Raw genomic sequence first — 13609 nt, 5'->3', positions numbered from 1 at the left:
ATTATTATTATTATTATTATTATCTGCTGCTGGGGAGGTAAATGGAGGCCTGCAGAGGCCTCCATCCCAGTTTGATATCACACAATTAAGGGAGTGCCTGGCGTGCTATGGTCCATGGGGTCACGAAGAGTCGGACACGACTAAACGACTAAACAACAACAAGAGAACAGAAAAGTGGAAGGGGAAGTGAAGTGCTCCTGCAATTGCATTACCTGAGAGTGTCACTCTTGGATGCTGTCTGTAAGGTATTACAGGTTTTCCCCAATTCATGAATTCTTATCCTTCACTTGTTTCCCAAAGCTTCTTAAAGTCGGTATGGTATTGTTATTACAGCATTGTACTCCAATGAAAGAGACTCACCTTAAAATAAAACTTTCATTTCCTATCAGTGTTGCTGAGATGGTAACATTGAGAGAAAAATCAATGAATTCTGCCTTGCTCTGTCCAGATGAATGATATGGATAGAAAGTGATTAACGGGGGGGGGGGGGGGCAACATTTCGCAAATATGTCATTTTAAGATATTCCTTGCACAATGCAATCCACACCCTAATGCATATTTAAGTCAGAAAAGCTTTGAATGAGCTATAAGTAACAACAACAACAAAAACAAAAACAAAAACAAAAACAAAAACAAGTAGCAACTTTTGAGAATAACAATGTTCTTCAGTGTTTTCCTCTCCTTATTAACTGCTCCCTTTTGTTCAGCTCAGGCCTCAACAAGATAATGTAGCATTTGGGGAAGAAGATGCAAGTCAGCAACCCAGCACTGGAGGCTAAGATGGAGAAGATCTCCACAGCCACCATGTATTTCCCTTTGGTGCTCAAGTAAGTTGGAACAAAGGACAACCAAACACTGCAAAACACCAACATGCTGAACGTGATGAACTTGGCTTCGTTGAAACTGTCAGGCAAGTTCCGGGCAAAGAAAGCTACAGTGAAGCTGGCCATGGCTAGCAAGCCCATATAGCTCAGGACACAGTAAAACATGATTGGGGAAGACTCGTTACATTGCAGTACAATCTCCTCAGTCATTGACTGGGCGTCACTATCTGGGAATGGAGGAGAGGTGGAAAGCCACACCAGGCAGATGCCTCCTTGGAGAATGGAGCAAGAAACCACAATGCAGCTGGCCAGGCTTTTCCCCACCCACTTCTTCATCCTGGATCCAGGCTGTGTGGCCATGAAAATGAGAACCACAGTGATGGTTTTGGCCAGCACAGAAGACACAGCCATTGTGAACACAAGGCCAAAGGCAGTTTGGCGCAGAAAACATGTCACCTTGTCAGGTCTGCCAATAAATAGGAGTGCAGAAAGGAAGCAGAGCAGGAGGGAGATGAGGAGAGTGTAGGTCAGGTCCCTGTTGTTGGCTTTAACTATGGGAGTCTCATGGTGCTTCAAAAATATTCTTAGCAACAGAACTGTGAGAATGGAAAATGAAACAGCAGAAATAGTTAAACTGATACCCAAAGGTTCTTCATAAGATAAGTAGGTTATAGTCTTGGGAATACATGCATTCTGTCCCTTGTTTGCATACTGATCATCTGGACATTTGGAACACACAGGCATATCTGAAATGGAAAACACAAAAAAACCAGGTTGGAATTATTTTTAACTCTTTAAGTAACACAAAGTAGCTATAGCTGTTACTCTCAGGCATATGCATAGCAGGTGGCACTGTGCTAGAAGGCTCTAGATGCTAAGGTTCACAAACATACAGATTCATAGACAGTACCAAATCTCATTTGAAACATGGAAGGCACATAACATTGGAGACCTGGATGCATAAAAGGGCATTGCATACACAGTGCTCATTAATTGCATTCACATAATGTGCCTGTTATTCTTCCTTGTATTTCGCTGTGAAGTAGAGACATTCTTCTTCATCTGTATCCTGAAACTCTCACCTTCATGCTCTGATATCCACCCTTTGGGGCAGACAATGCAGTCATAGCAGCAGAAGGACTCCCCCTCCTTGCTTTTCTTCCTATAACCGGTCGGGCACTTGGGATTACACAAAGCAACAGGCCGTGTCTATCAACAAATCAAAGGGGGAGATGTTAATCTTCAGGAGAATTGTCTTGGAATCATTAAGATTCAGGAGAGAATATGCTGTACAATGCCATAGCTTACTAAGCAACATAAAGAACATTTTGAATTGTTTGCCTGTTGAATAAATGTTGAAGTAAATTAGGAGATTATGAGGCCTCATTACACATGGTTCAAAGGAGCTCCCTTTACACAGAGCTGTGTCTATCAAAAAATGAAAGGTTGAGATGTTGATCTTCAGGAGAATCATCTTGGAATCATTAAAATTCACGACAGAATATGCTACAAAGTGCATAGCTGCCAAGTTATCCCTTTTTTACAGGGATTTTCCCTTATGCTGAATAGGCTTCCTCGCGAGAAAAGCGAAAACTTGGCAGCTATGCAAAGTGGCCTGAGCTTACTAAGCAACATAAAAAAACAATTTGAATATATGTTGAAGTAAACGAGAGGCCTCATTACACATGGTTCAGATACACTACCTTTACACAGAAATGGTTCCGATGTTCTCTTCAAGAACATACCTCCCTTAGAGTGTGGTCAACCATCGTTCTGCGGTTCAAATATCGGCTCAAGGAGAAAAATTGATGATTGTGGGAATTTATGCACCGAATGAGAATAAAGCAGAATTTTACAAGAATTTGGAGGAAAGATTGACAGAGTTTATGGATCAAAAGATAATTCTAATGGGCGATTTCAACGGAGTGACAGTGCCAGAATTGGATAGGACGAAGTGAAGGAAGAATGAAGGAAAATTACCAAAGTCCTTTTTTGATTTAGTAGAAAACCTGGGCCTAGTGGACGTCTGGAGGTTGAAACACCCGACGACTAAACAGTTTACTTTTTTCTCAGAACCAAATCAAAGCTCGGGGAGGATTGACCATATATGGGTTTCTAAAGAGCTAGTGCCCAGGGTAAATAAGACAGAGATAATACCACGGACATTGTCAGATCATAATTCAATACTTATGGAATTGAAAGGAAAAGACCAAAACTCTTTCAGGTGGAGAATGAATGAAGATCTCTTTGAGGATAAAGAGGTGGTAGCAAAAGCCAAGGAAGTCCTGAAAGATTATTTTCACTGGAATTTACATAAAGACACCAGATTGGACATAGTATGGGATGCAAGTAAAGCAGTGATGAGAGGCTTTCTAATACAGCAAAACAGCTTCCTGAAGCGAAGGAAAGATAAGAAAAAGGAAGAAATTCTGAAATGTCTCATGGAGAATGAGAAAAATCTGATTGAGAAACCTGAGAATCAGCAAATTAAGAATAACATAAAGATGCTACATACACAATTCTCTATGTTGATCAATCAGGAGATTGAGTGGAGAATAAAGCAAATGAGACAAAAAAAATTCGAATCAGCAAACAAAACAGGAAAACTGTTGGCTTGGCAGTTAAGGAAACGTCAAAATCAAAGTATAATAACTAAAATAAAAACAGACGAAGGAGTGATGGAAGAACCAAAGGAAATTAAGAAAGCCTTTCAAAAATTCTATAGAGACTTATACAGCAAAAGGAAAGAGGATGAGAAGAAGATCAGTGATTATTTAGGAAAATATGGTTTGAAATCAATTCCAGAAGAGGAAAGAAAGAAACTAAACAACAGGATAACGACACAAGAAGTACAACAAGCAATAAAAAGAATGAAACAAGGTAAAGCTCCAGGACCAGATGGACTTTCAGCGAAATATTACAAAGCATTAAATGGACAGTTGGTACCAATTTTAGAAGAAGTGATGAATGATATCCTTGCAGGAGGAAAGATCCCAAATACATGGAAGGAGGCGTACATAACATTGATTCCGAAACCTGGTACAGATGGGTTGGAAGTAAGAAATTACAGACCAATATCATTATTGAACAATGATTATAAATTATTCGCAGATATAATGTCTAAGAGGCTGAAAGAAGTCTTGAATGAGATGATACATAAAGACCAAGCTGGTTTTCTTCCTGGTAGACAGTTAAAGGACAATGTTAGACATATAATAGATGTAATAGAGTACCTGGAAACCAAGATAGATAAGTCAGCAGTCTTGATGTTTGTGGATGCAGAGAAAGCCTTTGACAATATATCCTGGCAGTTTATGAAGAGAAATTTGGAATCGATGGGAGGGAAAGGTTCATTCTTGAATGGGATCGAAGCAATATATTCAGAGCAAAGAGCAAGATTGATAATTAATAATACATTAACAGAATATTTCGACATCACAAAAGGAACCAGACAAGGATGTCCTTTATCTCCATTATTATTCATCATGGTCCTGGAAGTATTACTGAATAGACTAAGAGATCTTTCTACAATCAGAGGAATTAAAGTAGGTGCAAAACAATTCAAAGTGAAAGCCTTTGCAGACGATCTAGTTTTGACATTGGAAAACCCCGATGAAAGTGTTGCAGGAGCTATAGAAGAAATCGAGAAATTTGGCCAACTTGCAGGTTTTAAATTAAATAGACAGAAAACAAAGGTTATGGTGATGAATATGACAAAGGAAGAAAAGCAAGAACTACAACAAAAATATGGATTCGACGTGGCAAAAAAAGTACAATACCTGGGAATATGGATGACAGCAAAGAATATCAATTTATATAATGATAATTATGAGTCAGCATGGAGAGAAATAAAGAAAGATTTAGAAAGATGGACTAATATGAAAATGTCATTCTTGGGAAGAATAGCAGCAATTAAGATGAATGTGTTACCTAAGATGTTATTCCTATTCCAAACAATACCTATTGTAAGGGGAACAAGACAATTCAAAGAGTGGCAGAAGATTTTGACGAGATTTGTCTGGCAGGGGAAAAAGCCAAGAATAAAATACAAAATTTTGGTGGATAGAAAAGAAAGAGGCGGATTCTCCTTGCCAGATTTGAGGTTATACTATGAAGTGTCTTGTATGTGTTGGATAAAAGAATGGATAACATTAAAGAATACGGACTTGTTAGATTTGGAAGGTTTTAATAATAGATTTGGATGGCATGCATATTTATGGTATGATAAAAAAATCTCATAAAGGATTTACAAATCATGTGATAAGAAGATCTCTGTACGAGGTGTGGGAAAGAAACAAAATGCTGTTAGAAACTAAAACACCATGGTGGGTATCTCCAGCAGAGGTATTGACGGTTAAGAAAGTAAACATGGAGGGGAGGCGGGCCACGTATGAGGAAATTTTGATAAAAACTGATAAAGGTTGGAGGTTGAAACCATATGAAGAAATTAAAGAGGTGTTAACAGGATGGATACAATATCACCAAATAAATGATGTACTTAGAGAAGATAGGAAACTAGGATTCGAGGATAAAAGGTCCAAATTTCAAATAGAAGTGTTAGAGGGTAAAACAAAGCTTTTGTCAAAAATGTATGATTTGTTGTTAGAATGGTATACAAAAGATGAATTGACAAAAGAGGTGATGATAAAATGGGCAAAGGATTTTGGGCATAATATCGAATATGACGCGTGGTTGAAATTATGGAATCAAACTTTAAGATTCTCAGCATGTACTGCCCTGAAGGAAAATGTATATAAGATGATGTATAGATGATATTTAACTCCAGCAAAACTGGCAAAAATGTATCTAATGAGTGGTAAAGCATGCTGGAAGTGTAAAGAGAAAGATGGTGAATTTTATCATATGTGGTGGACATGCGATAAAGTTAAAAGATTTTGGGAGATGTTATATAATGAATTGAAAAAGATGTTTAAATATACCTTTCCAAAAAAACCGGAGGCATTTTTGTTAGGGATAATGGGAGGAGAGATTAGAAAAGAAGATCAAGTATTGTTTATGTATGCGACAACCACGGCTAGGACATTGTTAGCCCAAAAATGGAAACTTCAGGAATTACCAACAATTGAAGAGTGGCAGATGAAAATGATGGACTATGCTGAATTAGCTAGACTGACTTGCAAGATCTGAGACCAAGGAGAGACAGGGTTCCAAAAAGACTGGAGTAAATATGTGGATTGTATGGAGAAAAACTGTAGAAGTTTAAAAACACTTGCAGGATTGAAATAAATCCTACGAATTGACTGAAAAAAGACAATAAGGAACTGCAAAAAATGGAATTAATAAGAAACCCGCATGAAGGGAGGGGGGGAAGTCATAGCTCGGCAGAGCAAGGTGAAAGAGGAAAATATAAGATGTTTTGTGTAAAAGATTGTTTTTTCTTTTGTTTTATTTTAATTGGTTGTTAATTGGAAAATTGAATAAAATTATTTGGAAAAAAATAGAGTGTGGTCAACCATCTTTCTATCAGACGACAGAAGTCCCACCCACTTTGGATTGCAGTTTTTTCACCTAAAAGCCCATACTCATCATAGAATGCTGAAGGAAATGTGAGAATTACCTTAAAAATGAAACCAGTGCAATGGGCTCCTTTGGGCTGCTGTTGGGCCTTCCTGTGGCTGCAATAGGCTCTGAAGGACCCCTTAGAGGGCGTGACAGGCCCTGTTGTGCACACACCCTTGCTGCCGACCCAATGTTGAGCCGAACCTGGTATGCTTGGTTTCCCTGCATTTCTCTTTATTTGCTGTGTAGAATTTAGTTACCCAGATTTGCATATGCATTAAAAAAAATTCTGCATGAAAATTCAAGAGCCTTTTAGTTTGAATTTCTCGTCATTTAGGGACGCTTGTATGAAATCAAGTATCAGGGGTGCTCCCTGGCTCAACAAGTACAGATACCACTTGTCTAAGCCAGGAGTTGTCAACCTGGTCCCTACCACCCACTATTGGGCATTTCAGGATTCTAGGTGGGCGGTAGGGGGTTCTAGGGCACAAGCTGAGTCCTCCTTCCATCAAGCACTGGTGGGCGGTAAGGAAAATTTACCATCAAGAAAGATGCATTAGTGGACAGCAGGTATTAAAAGGTTGATTACCCCTGGAAGCTTCTGAAACTTCCATTTATGGGCTGCATACACACATCTGGACACCACACTTGAATAGAAGCTCTTTCTGCTCTTTCTGCTTCAATTCTCTCCTGGTTCTGGGAGACTGTAATGCAGGTGAGGATAGGGAAGAACCTGACTCTTCACTTCCCTGACCTGCTTCTTCCTCCACTTCCTTAAGTCCTTCGCCCTCCAGCTCTAAAGCTTCCTCCACCTCTTGCCTCCTGGCTGCCCGTCCTTCCCAGTCAGCCTCCAGCCCCACTTCCCCCACTGCACGTTCATCAGTGTCCTGAAACTCCTTGACATCAGCATAATATAGACATTTTTGCAAAGCAATTTCTGTCATTCTAATGCATTTTACAAATAACATTTTGAAGCAGATTCTATGCCCTCTTTCTCTCTGGAATAAATTTGCATCGGACTGCTTTTTACTTTTGCTTAGATGAGAGTAAAATTTTCATGCAACGGGGAACCCTCCATGAAATCTGTCCGCAGAGGGTTGGGATGGTTGTTATATGAGCATAGGCAAGCGCAAAATTGTGCAGAGGGTTGGGTTTCGAACAAAAGACTCACCTTCATTGAGTATTGGGACACTTCTGCATTGAGGTCTTACCTGATTGAACCTGCTGGGCCACACTATTGCATCCTCATTGATGCTCAAGAGTTCATCAGGAGGAGCTTGGGGATCCATCCTTCCAACTTTCACTTTATTGAAAGATTGGTTTGGATATGTGACCAAATTGATAATGTCATACTTTTGAATGAGATCCCCATTCTGGTCAAAGGAAATCTTCTCCGCAACAGTGTTGTTAAATGACACAGCTTTCAAAAAATGGTAGAGCTAGAACAAAAACAGAAAAAAAGAAGCTACTTAAGAAAATGGTTCAGACCAAAAAAAACCCTGCTTCCATGAAGGCCACTGTGGTGGATATTGTCCTCTTGATGTTAATAAACTAGATCTAGGTCAGATTTTTATTACTTACTAGCTGATGGGGCCACACATTGCTGTGGCTCATCCCTATATTTTCCCCCACCCTGTCCCAACCCATGACCTATTTCGTCCACCCCCCCCATCACCCACCCATGCGAGTCCCCACTTCCATTCGGCCTAGTTTGGCCTAGTTTGTAAAGGCAAGCCGAGGTGCTGTGGAGAGGGAAGGTTTTCTAACTGCAGTACCATTGTAGCCGCTGATAGAGTGCAAAGGTTTTCTAGCTGCAAAAGGATATGGCATCTGTTCCCTTGTTGTCCAGTGGAGGGCGCTATTTTTTGAGAAAATTCAGTTTTTACCTGGCAAAGTTTTGGCATGTGTGGAATCTAAGGTGATGTTGGCACTCACATATTGGTACTGGACACTGTGTCCAAATTTGAACACAATCGTTCCAGCGGTTTCCGAGAAAAGTGGAAAGTCCCAAACTATATATACACACACACACACACACACACACACACACACACACACACACACACACCATATTTGAACATTCAACATTCAAACAACAATTCAGAAAAGATGCTGAATGGATGAAAACATGCTGGCCAGCTGCTCCAAATGTGGTATGTAGAAATTAGCTTTGGGGATGCAATGGTCCTTATCGTTCTCTCTTCCCCAAACTATTTTGGGAAACTCTCTACACCAGTGTTTCTCAACCTTTTTTGGGCCACGGCACACTTGTTCCGTGAAAAAAATCAAGAGGCACACCACCATTAAAAAAGTTTAAAAATTTAACTCTGTGCCGCCCTATATTATAATTATGACTGTAAGAAACACTTGCCAAATATTGCACTGAGCTTTGGGAAAGAGGAGGAGAAATATTGCTTTCCGGTGGGTTAGTGCTGATTATTGGCGGCCGCCAGGCACGTGACAATGCAAATCGCCCTTCTCGTCGCCGCACGTCGTGGCACACCAGCCAGTGTCTCTAGTGTGCCGCGGAACAGCGGTTGAGAAACGCTGCTCTACACAGAGCAAATCAAGTTCCCATCAACATCTCCACAGGGGTAGTGGGCAACAAAGAAGCAAAGAGACTGGGTGCTTCTGTCAGCAAAAAAGGGAATTCCTGAACATGAATCAGAAAAAAAATCCTTCCTAACAAACCATTTGCATTCAGATGTACAGTTAAATGTCACTGAAAATAATAATAATAATAATAATAATAATAATAATAATAATAATAATAATAATAATAATAACCAGCCCCTGGTTCAAGTTTGGACTCTGTCACCTGCCATGGCTGATGATTATGAAGGTTCCTTATTTCTGTCTTCATCCCTGCTTTGCTTCTGGATCTGGATGAAATCAAGGCATGTAAGGCATGAGCCACAATATAGACACTATTGTAAAAGCTGTAGCTCTGGCCTGTTACACTCCTTGGGAAGACGTGCTCAGGAAGGCTCTCGAGTTTCTCCTCTCCAGTGCAAGGAGAAGAATAAGTTCTCCCAGAGTAATTACGCTGTAATAAACTCATACTTCCCATAACAGTATCCTGGAATTTGCAGCAAAATTGATCTGTCCAGAAATCTTTAATAAAAGTATCTCCTTCAGCATTAGAAGGGTTTCTGTTCTGAATAAAATGTCGGAATCCTTGAAGTTCATTAGACTGAAGTGCAAATGATAAAGCACCAGAGATATATCGTATATCTAAGATACAATTGAAGAGGTACGTCTTTAACTCCATCCCGATTGTCAGAATGAAGACTTTTCCTTTTGGATTTTGCATTTGGGCCTTGATTCCTAGGTGTAGAATATATCTTAAAAAGATCATATTTGTAGCCTCTCCATGGAAGACCAAGACATTGACTTTGCTGTTCATGATCTTATCAGACAAGTACATTGAACTTTTCACATAACTTCTTTTCTCAATATCGTATTCAAAACTGGTGAATGAATCAAGAAATGCAAAACAAATACTATGATTGGAAAATTCTGGTACCATCTTCTGTATGAACCATTGTAAAGTCATTCCATCTGTAGCAAACAATCCAATCCATCTCCATTGGAAATGGTCAAGTAATTTGAGAATCCCCCTGAACTGATCAAGTCTCTTTGGAACCATTTTGTAGAAGGAAGGGATTTCGCTGTTCTCCGGTATGATTGAAGCAGAATCATATATGAGCTGAATACGTGTGATGAAAAAAAATAGTTTACATTGGTGGTGCTTCTCTGTGTGTGAGTGTTCAGGGACTGCAAAAAACATTTGTACAGTGCTGTATTTCTTAGTGAAACACCACACACATATTTGTATGATTGTTTGTACTTTGTAATGTATTTTTATCTTTAGGTTTTTCAAGATTCAGTAAATTCTCTAATTTTACATCAAATACTATTTTAAATCTCACATGTTATACAGAAAATCTCAATTCAAACCACTGTCTTTTCAACAGAAATCACATTAGAAGCAACCTTGCAAATTAAATTGAATTGAGATAATTATGGTACTGATTCTTTTTTTAAAAAAAAAACAACAACAACAACACAAAAACATCAGGGCTTTACGTAAGATTCACCTGAAATTGAAATTCCAAGGCAAATGAGACATATTTGGAAGGACACAGGAGTTGTAGAAATCAGGTAAATGCAACCACATATTTATGCAGGTTGTATGACACAGAAAAATCATTGACTTTCTACATGGCTTCAGCCATGAATGCCAGAAGGAGCAAGTCCACCCCCATCATCTGGATACTGAGATCCAGTTCTAAGAGCTTTCTAGTGGTTCCCTCATTGTGAGAAGTGAGGTTCCAGAGAACCAGGGAGGACCTACTCGGTTGTGGCAGCAGGCCTGTGTAACACTCTCCTGTCAAATGCCAAAGAAATAAAGAACTATCTGACTTTAGAATACATCTGAAGGAAGTCCTCTATGAGGAACGCTTCAATGTGTGGCATTACTGTGGTTTTATGATTGCTGGAAGCCGCACAGAGAAGCTGTGGCAAACCATTCAGATGGGCAGCATATAAATAATAATGATAATTATAATGTGGTGGAGCGTACTACATGAAGAAAAGCTAGCACTGGGAAGGAAAGCCTTATGGAAACTCTAAGACCTATCCTGATTTTTGGTAGTGTCTTTCAGCAGAAGGTTGGAGCACATTGTGCCAACTCTCCTTCCTGTCTGCATTAGGATTTACCTCTCTATGTAGCAGCTTTTCCTGTCGTCTGCTTGGTATTCTTGCAAAAGAACATCCTACAGAATCAACAGGGGGAGGAATGAGAAAGTCACCTTCCTCTTCCCCCGTCCTAGCAGTATATCTAATAAGGGTTGAAACCACACCCTGATAAAACATTAGTCCCATTTATTTGAATGAATGTGGTTGATAAATTCAGTGAGGGCATTTGAATACTATAATCAGCCTTCCTTTGCATAATAGAGTCTATCTTTTATAATTCTGTTTTCCTTAGCCTTTATGTCTATTATATGAAAAGCTGTAGCTGCTACCCACAATGCATTCGGATCCCTGATTTGGTTTATTTTATGTCTGTTTTCTTCATCAGTCATCTATAATTGTATATTTTTTCATCACTTTTTTCATTTGAAATTTAATTAAATATATATTTAAAAAAAACTAATTTGGGATGCCTCCAAAACCATGACTGATATGGAAAGTAGTATTTTTTCTGTATCTTTACACACATACCGTCTTACCTGAGGAATCTTGTAGATAGCAAATATTTGTGGTATGGGAAAGTAGCGTTTAGTAACATCCGCAGTGATAGTCAATAAATTTTCATGGGTACCACACAAAAAGTTGGGGAGAAATCTGTCCTTTGGTGAAAGAAATTGCATCGCAGCAGCAGAGGACCTGCTAATATCCAATGTGTTATCATAAATATGGAATCCCAGTGTAATATTGGGTAAAATCTGAGGGTTTTCGTTAACCTCCTTTACCGCAAAAGCCAAAGCCAGAGGATGCTGATAGTTCTCTGTCACTCCACTAAAAAGAAAGTTGCAAATTGTATCACAAGTATATTCTGCTCTTTCTGAGGCTATTATTTTCTAAAGTAGCAATCCTATAGCAAGATCCCCTTGGATGAGCATCTTAGAATGCAGCAGGTCTCTGAATCAGAGGGCTGCTTCCTGTCTCAGCTGGCCCATCCTAGCTGAGACTTGGCTGAGTTTAAGTTGGCTGAGCTGAGGGTCAATGAGCTGAAGCTGGAAAAATGATCGTTCCAGAGACATGGGTGGGCAGAAGTTAGGATATTCCACTAAGACACATTACCTGGCAAGCCAAAATAGAAAAATCTTATGTTCGCACTGCCAGGGCAGAGGCAGATTTGGGGCAGCTTAACCTGTTTGGTTGTTCTGCACATGGAGCCTCAGGGTGTGCCATAACTGTGAACTAAAAAACCCCAACAAAAAGTACGAAACAATACCCCAGCCCAAGAGTCTGTTCAGCAGATTTTGTAGCTGAAGACAGTCAGTCAGTCAGTCAGTCAGTCAGGGCACTGCCCTCCAAGGCAAGATGGGAAAATGCCTGCATGGAAAGGAAGCAGATCATCCAGGACTCACAAGCAAGATGGTCTCCGGGCAATGACATATTTAATCCCTATATTGAATAATTACTAACATACTCAATGAAATATAGAAATGTTTTGAGAGTTGAGGAGAGGCATTGTCCTAAATCTGAACTGTTTAGATCCTTTATTTGATGGGAGTGGTAGCTTGATGTGTGAAGGAGAATTCAGTATTAACTTAATTCAGTACTTAACTGGGTACTGCTGTCCATCACTCTTCAATAGCATGAGAATCCTGCTTTGGAAGACAACATGGTGATGGAGAGAGATACAAATGGAAAGAGGATGGAATTCCACATAAGTCAAGAAAACAATGCTATGAAAGTCAGGTGACATTCCAAAGTGCAGTGCATATTGAGTGGCTATTTGTATATGGGGAGGTGGGATACAAATTCCTATAATTAATTAATAGATTGCAAAAAGGAACATATCATTGTCTGGAGGCTGAAAACCTAAAACCTTCCAGCAGCTCTCCCTTGTCTAGTGTGTTCAAAGTTTCTGTTTTAGAATCAGGGTTGCAAGGAGCCAAAGTTCAATCTCTTTATTTTCTGCTGCAGAATTCAATATAGACAAAGACAAAGTATGAAGGAGAAATGATTAGTTATGCAAACATTTTAAGTGCTTGTTCCCAATCAGGATGTCTGTTCATGGTAATTGGAGGCGGATGAAGGGCACTCTGAAAAATGATGGCTCCATAGGTGAAATCTCCACGTTTATAAAACCTGGGATGATTCGGTCTGGAACGCCACGTTCTACATTGAACATCTTGAACCTTGCAAGCTATGTGAGGCAGCAGCAGCAACAACAAAATTACAAATATCACCATTCTCAATGCAAATCTAAATTCAGCTGATCTATTGATATCTACAAAATTAATAATGTCACCATTCTGTTTACAAATCTAACTAATGCACACAGATCCCTCTTTTTGTATACGCAGGTGGCGCTGTGGGGTAAACCACAGAGCCTAGGGCTTGCTGATCAGAAGGTCGGCGGTTCAAATCCCTTCAACAGGTGAGCTCCCATTGCTCGGTCCCAGCTCCTGCCAACCTAGCAGTTTGAAAGCAAAGTGCAAGTAGATAAATTGGTACTGCCCCAAGCAGGAAGGTGAATGGCGTTTCCGTGTGCTGCTCTGGTTCGCCAGAAGCGGCTTTGTCAT

The 13609-nt window shown here is 39.7% G+C and overlaps 1 protein-coding gene across 1 annotated transcript; it reads right to left on the bottom strand.

Annotated features, from left to right (window-relative positions):
• Positions 1 to 665: 665 nt before the first annotated feature.
• LOC132593112 (vomeronasal type-2 receptor 26-like) lies at positions 666 to 13276 on the bottom strand. The gene is made up of 7 exons (XM_060282127.1): positions 13062 to 13276; positions 11582 to 11870; positions 11067 to 11210; positions 9163 to 10053; positions 7556 to 7783; positions 1907 to 2033; positions 666 to 1570 (listed from the first exon to the last, which is right to left on the bottom strand). Exons 1-7 carry the CDS (start codon positions 13274 to 13276, stop codon positions 666 to 668), a joined length of 2799 nt encoding a protein of 932 aa, XP_060138110.1.
• Between the last annotated feature and the right edge of the window lie 333 nt (positions 13277 to 13609).

The sequence above is a fragment of the Zootoca vivipara genome, chromosome 13 (assembly GCF_963506605.1).
Source record: "Zootoca vivipara chromosome 13, rZooViv1.1, whole genome shotgun sequence".
Classification (NCBI taxonomy): Eukaryota; Metazoa; Chordata; class Lepidosauria; order Squamata; family Lacertidae; genus Zootoca; species Zootoca vivipara.
This window is presented reverse-complemented; position numbering and strand designations above follow the sequence as displayed.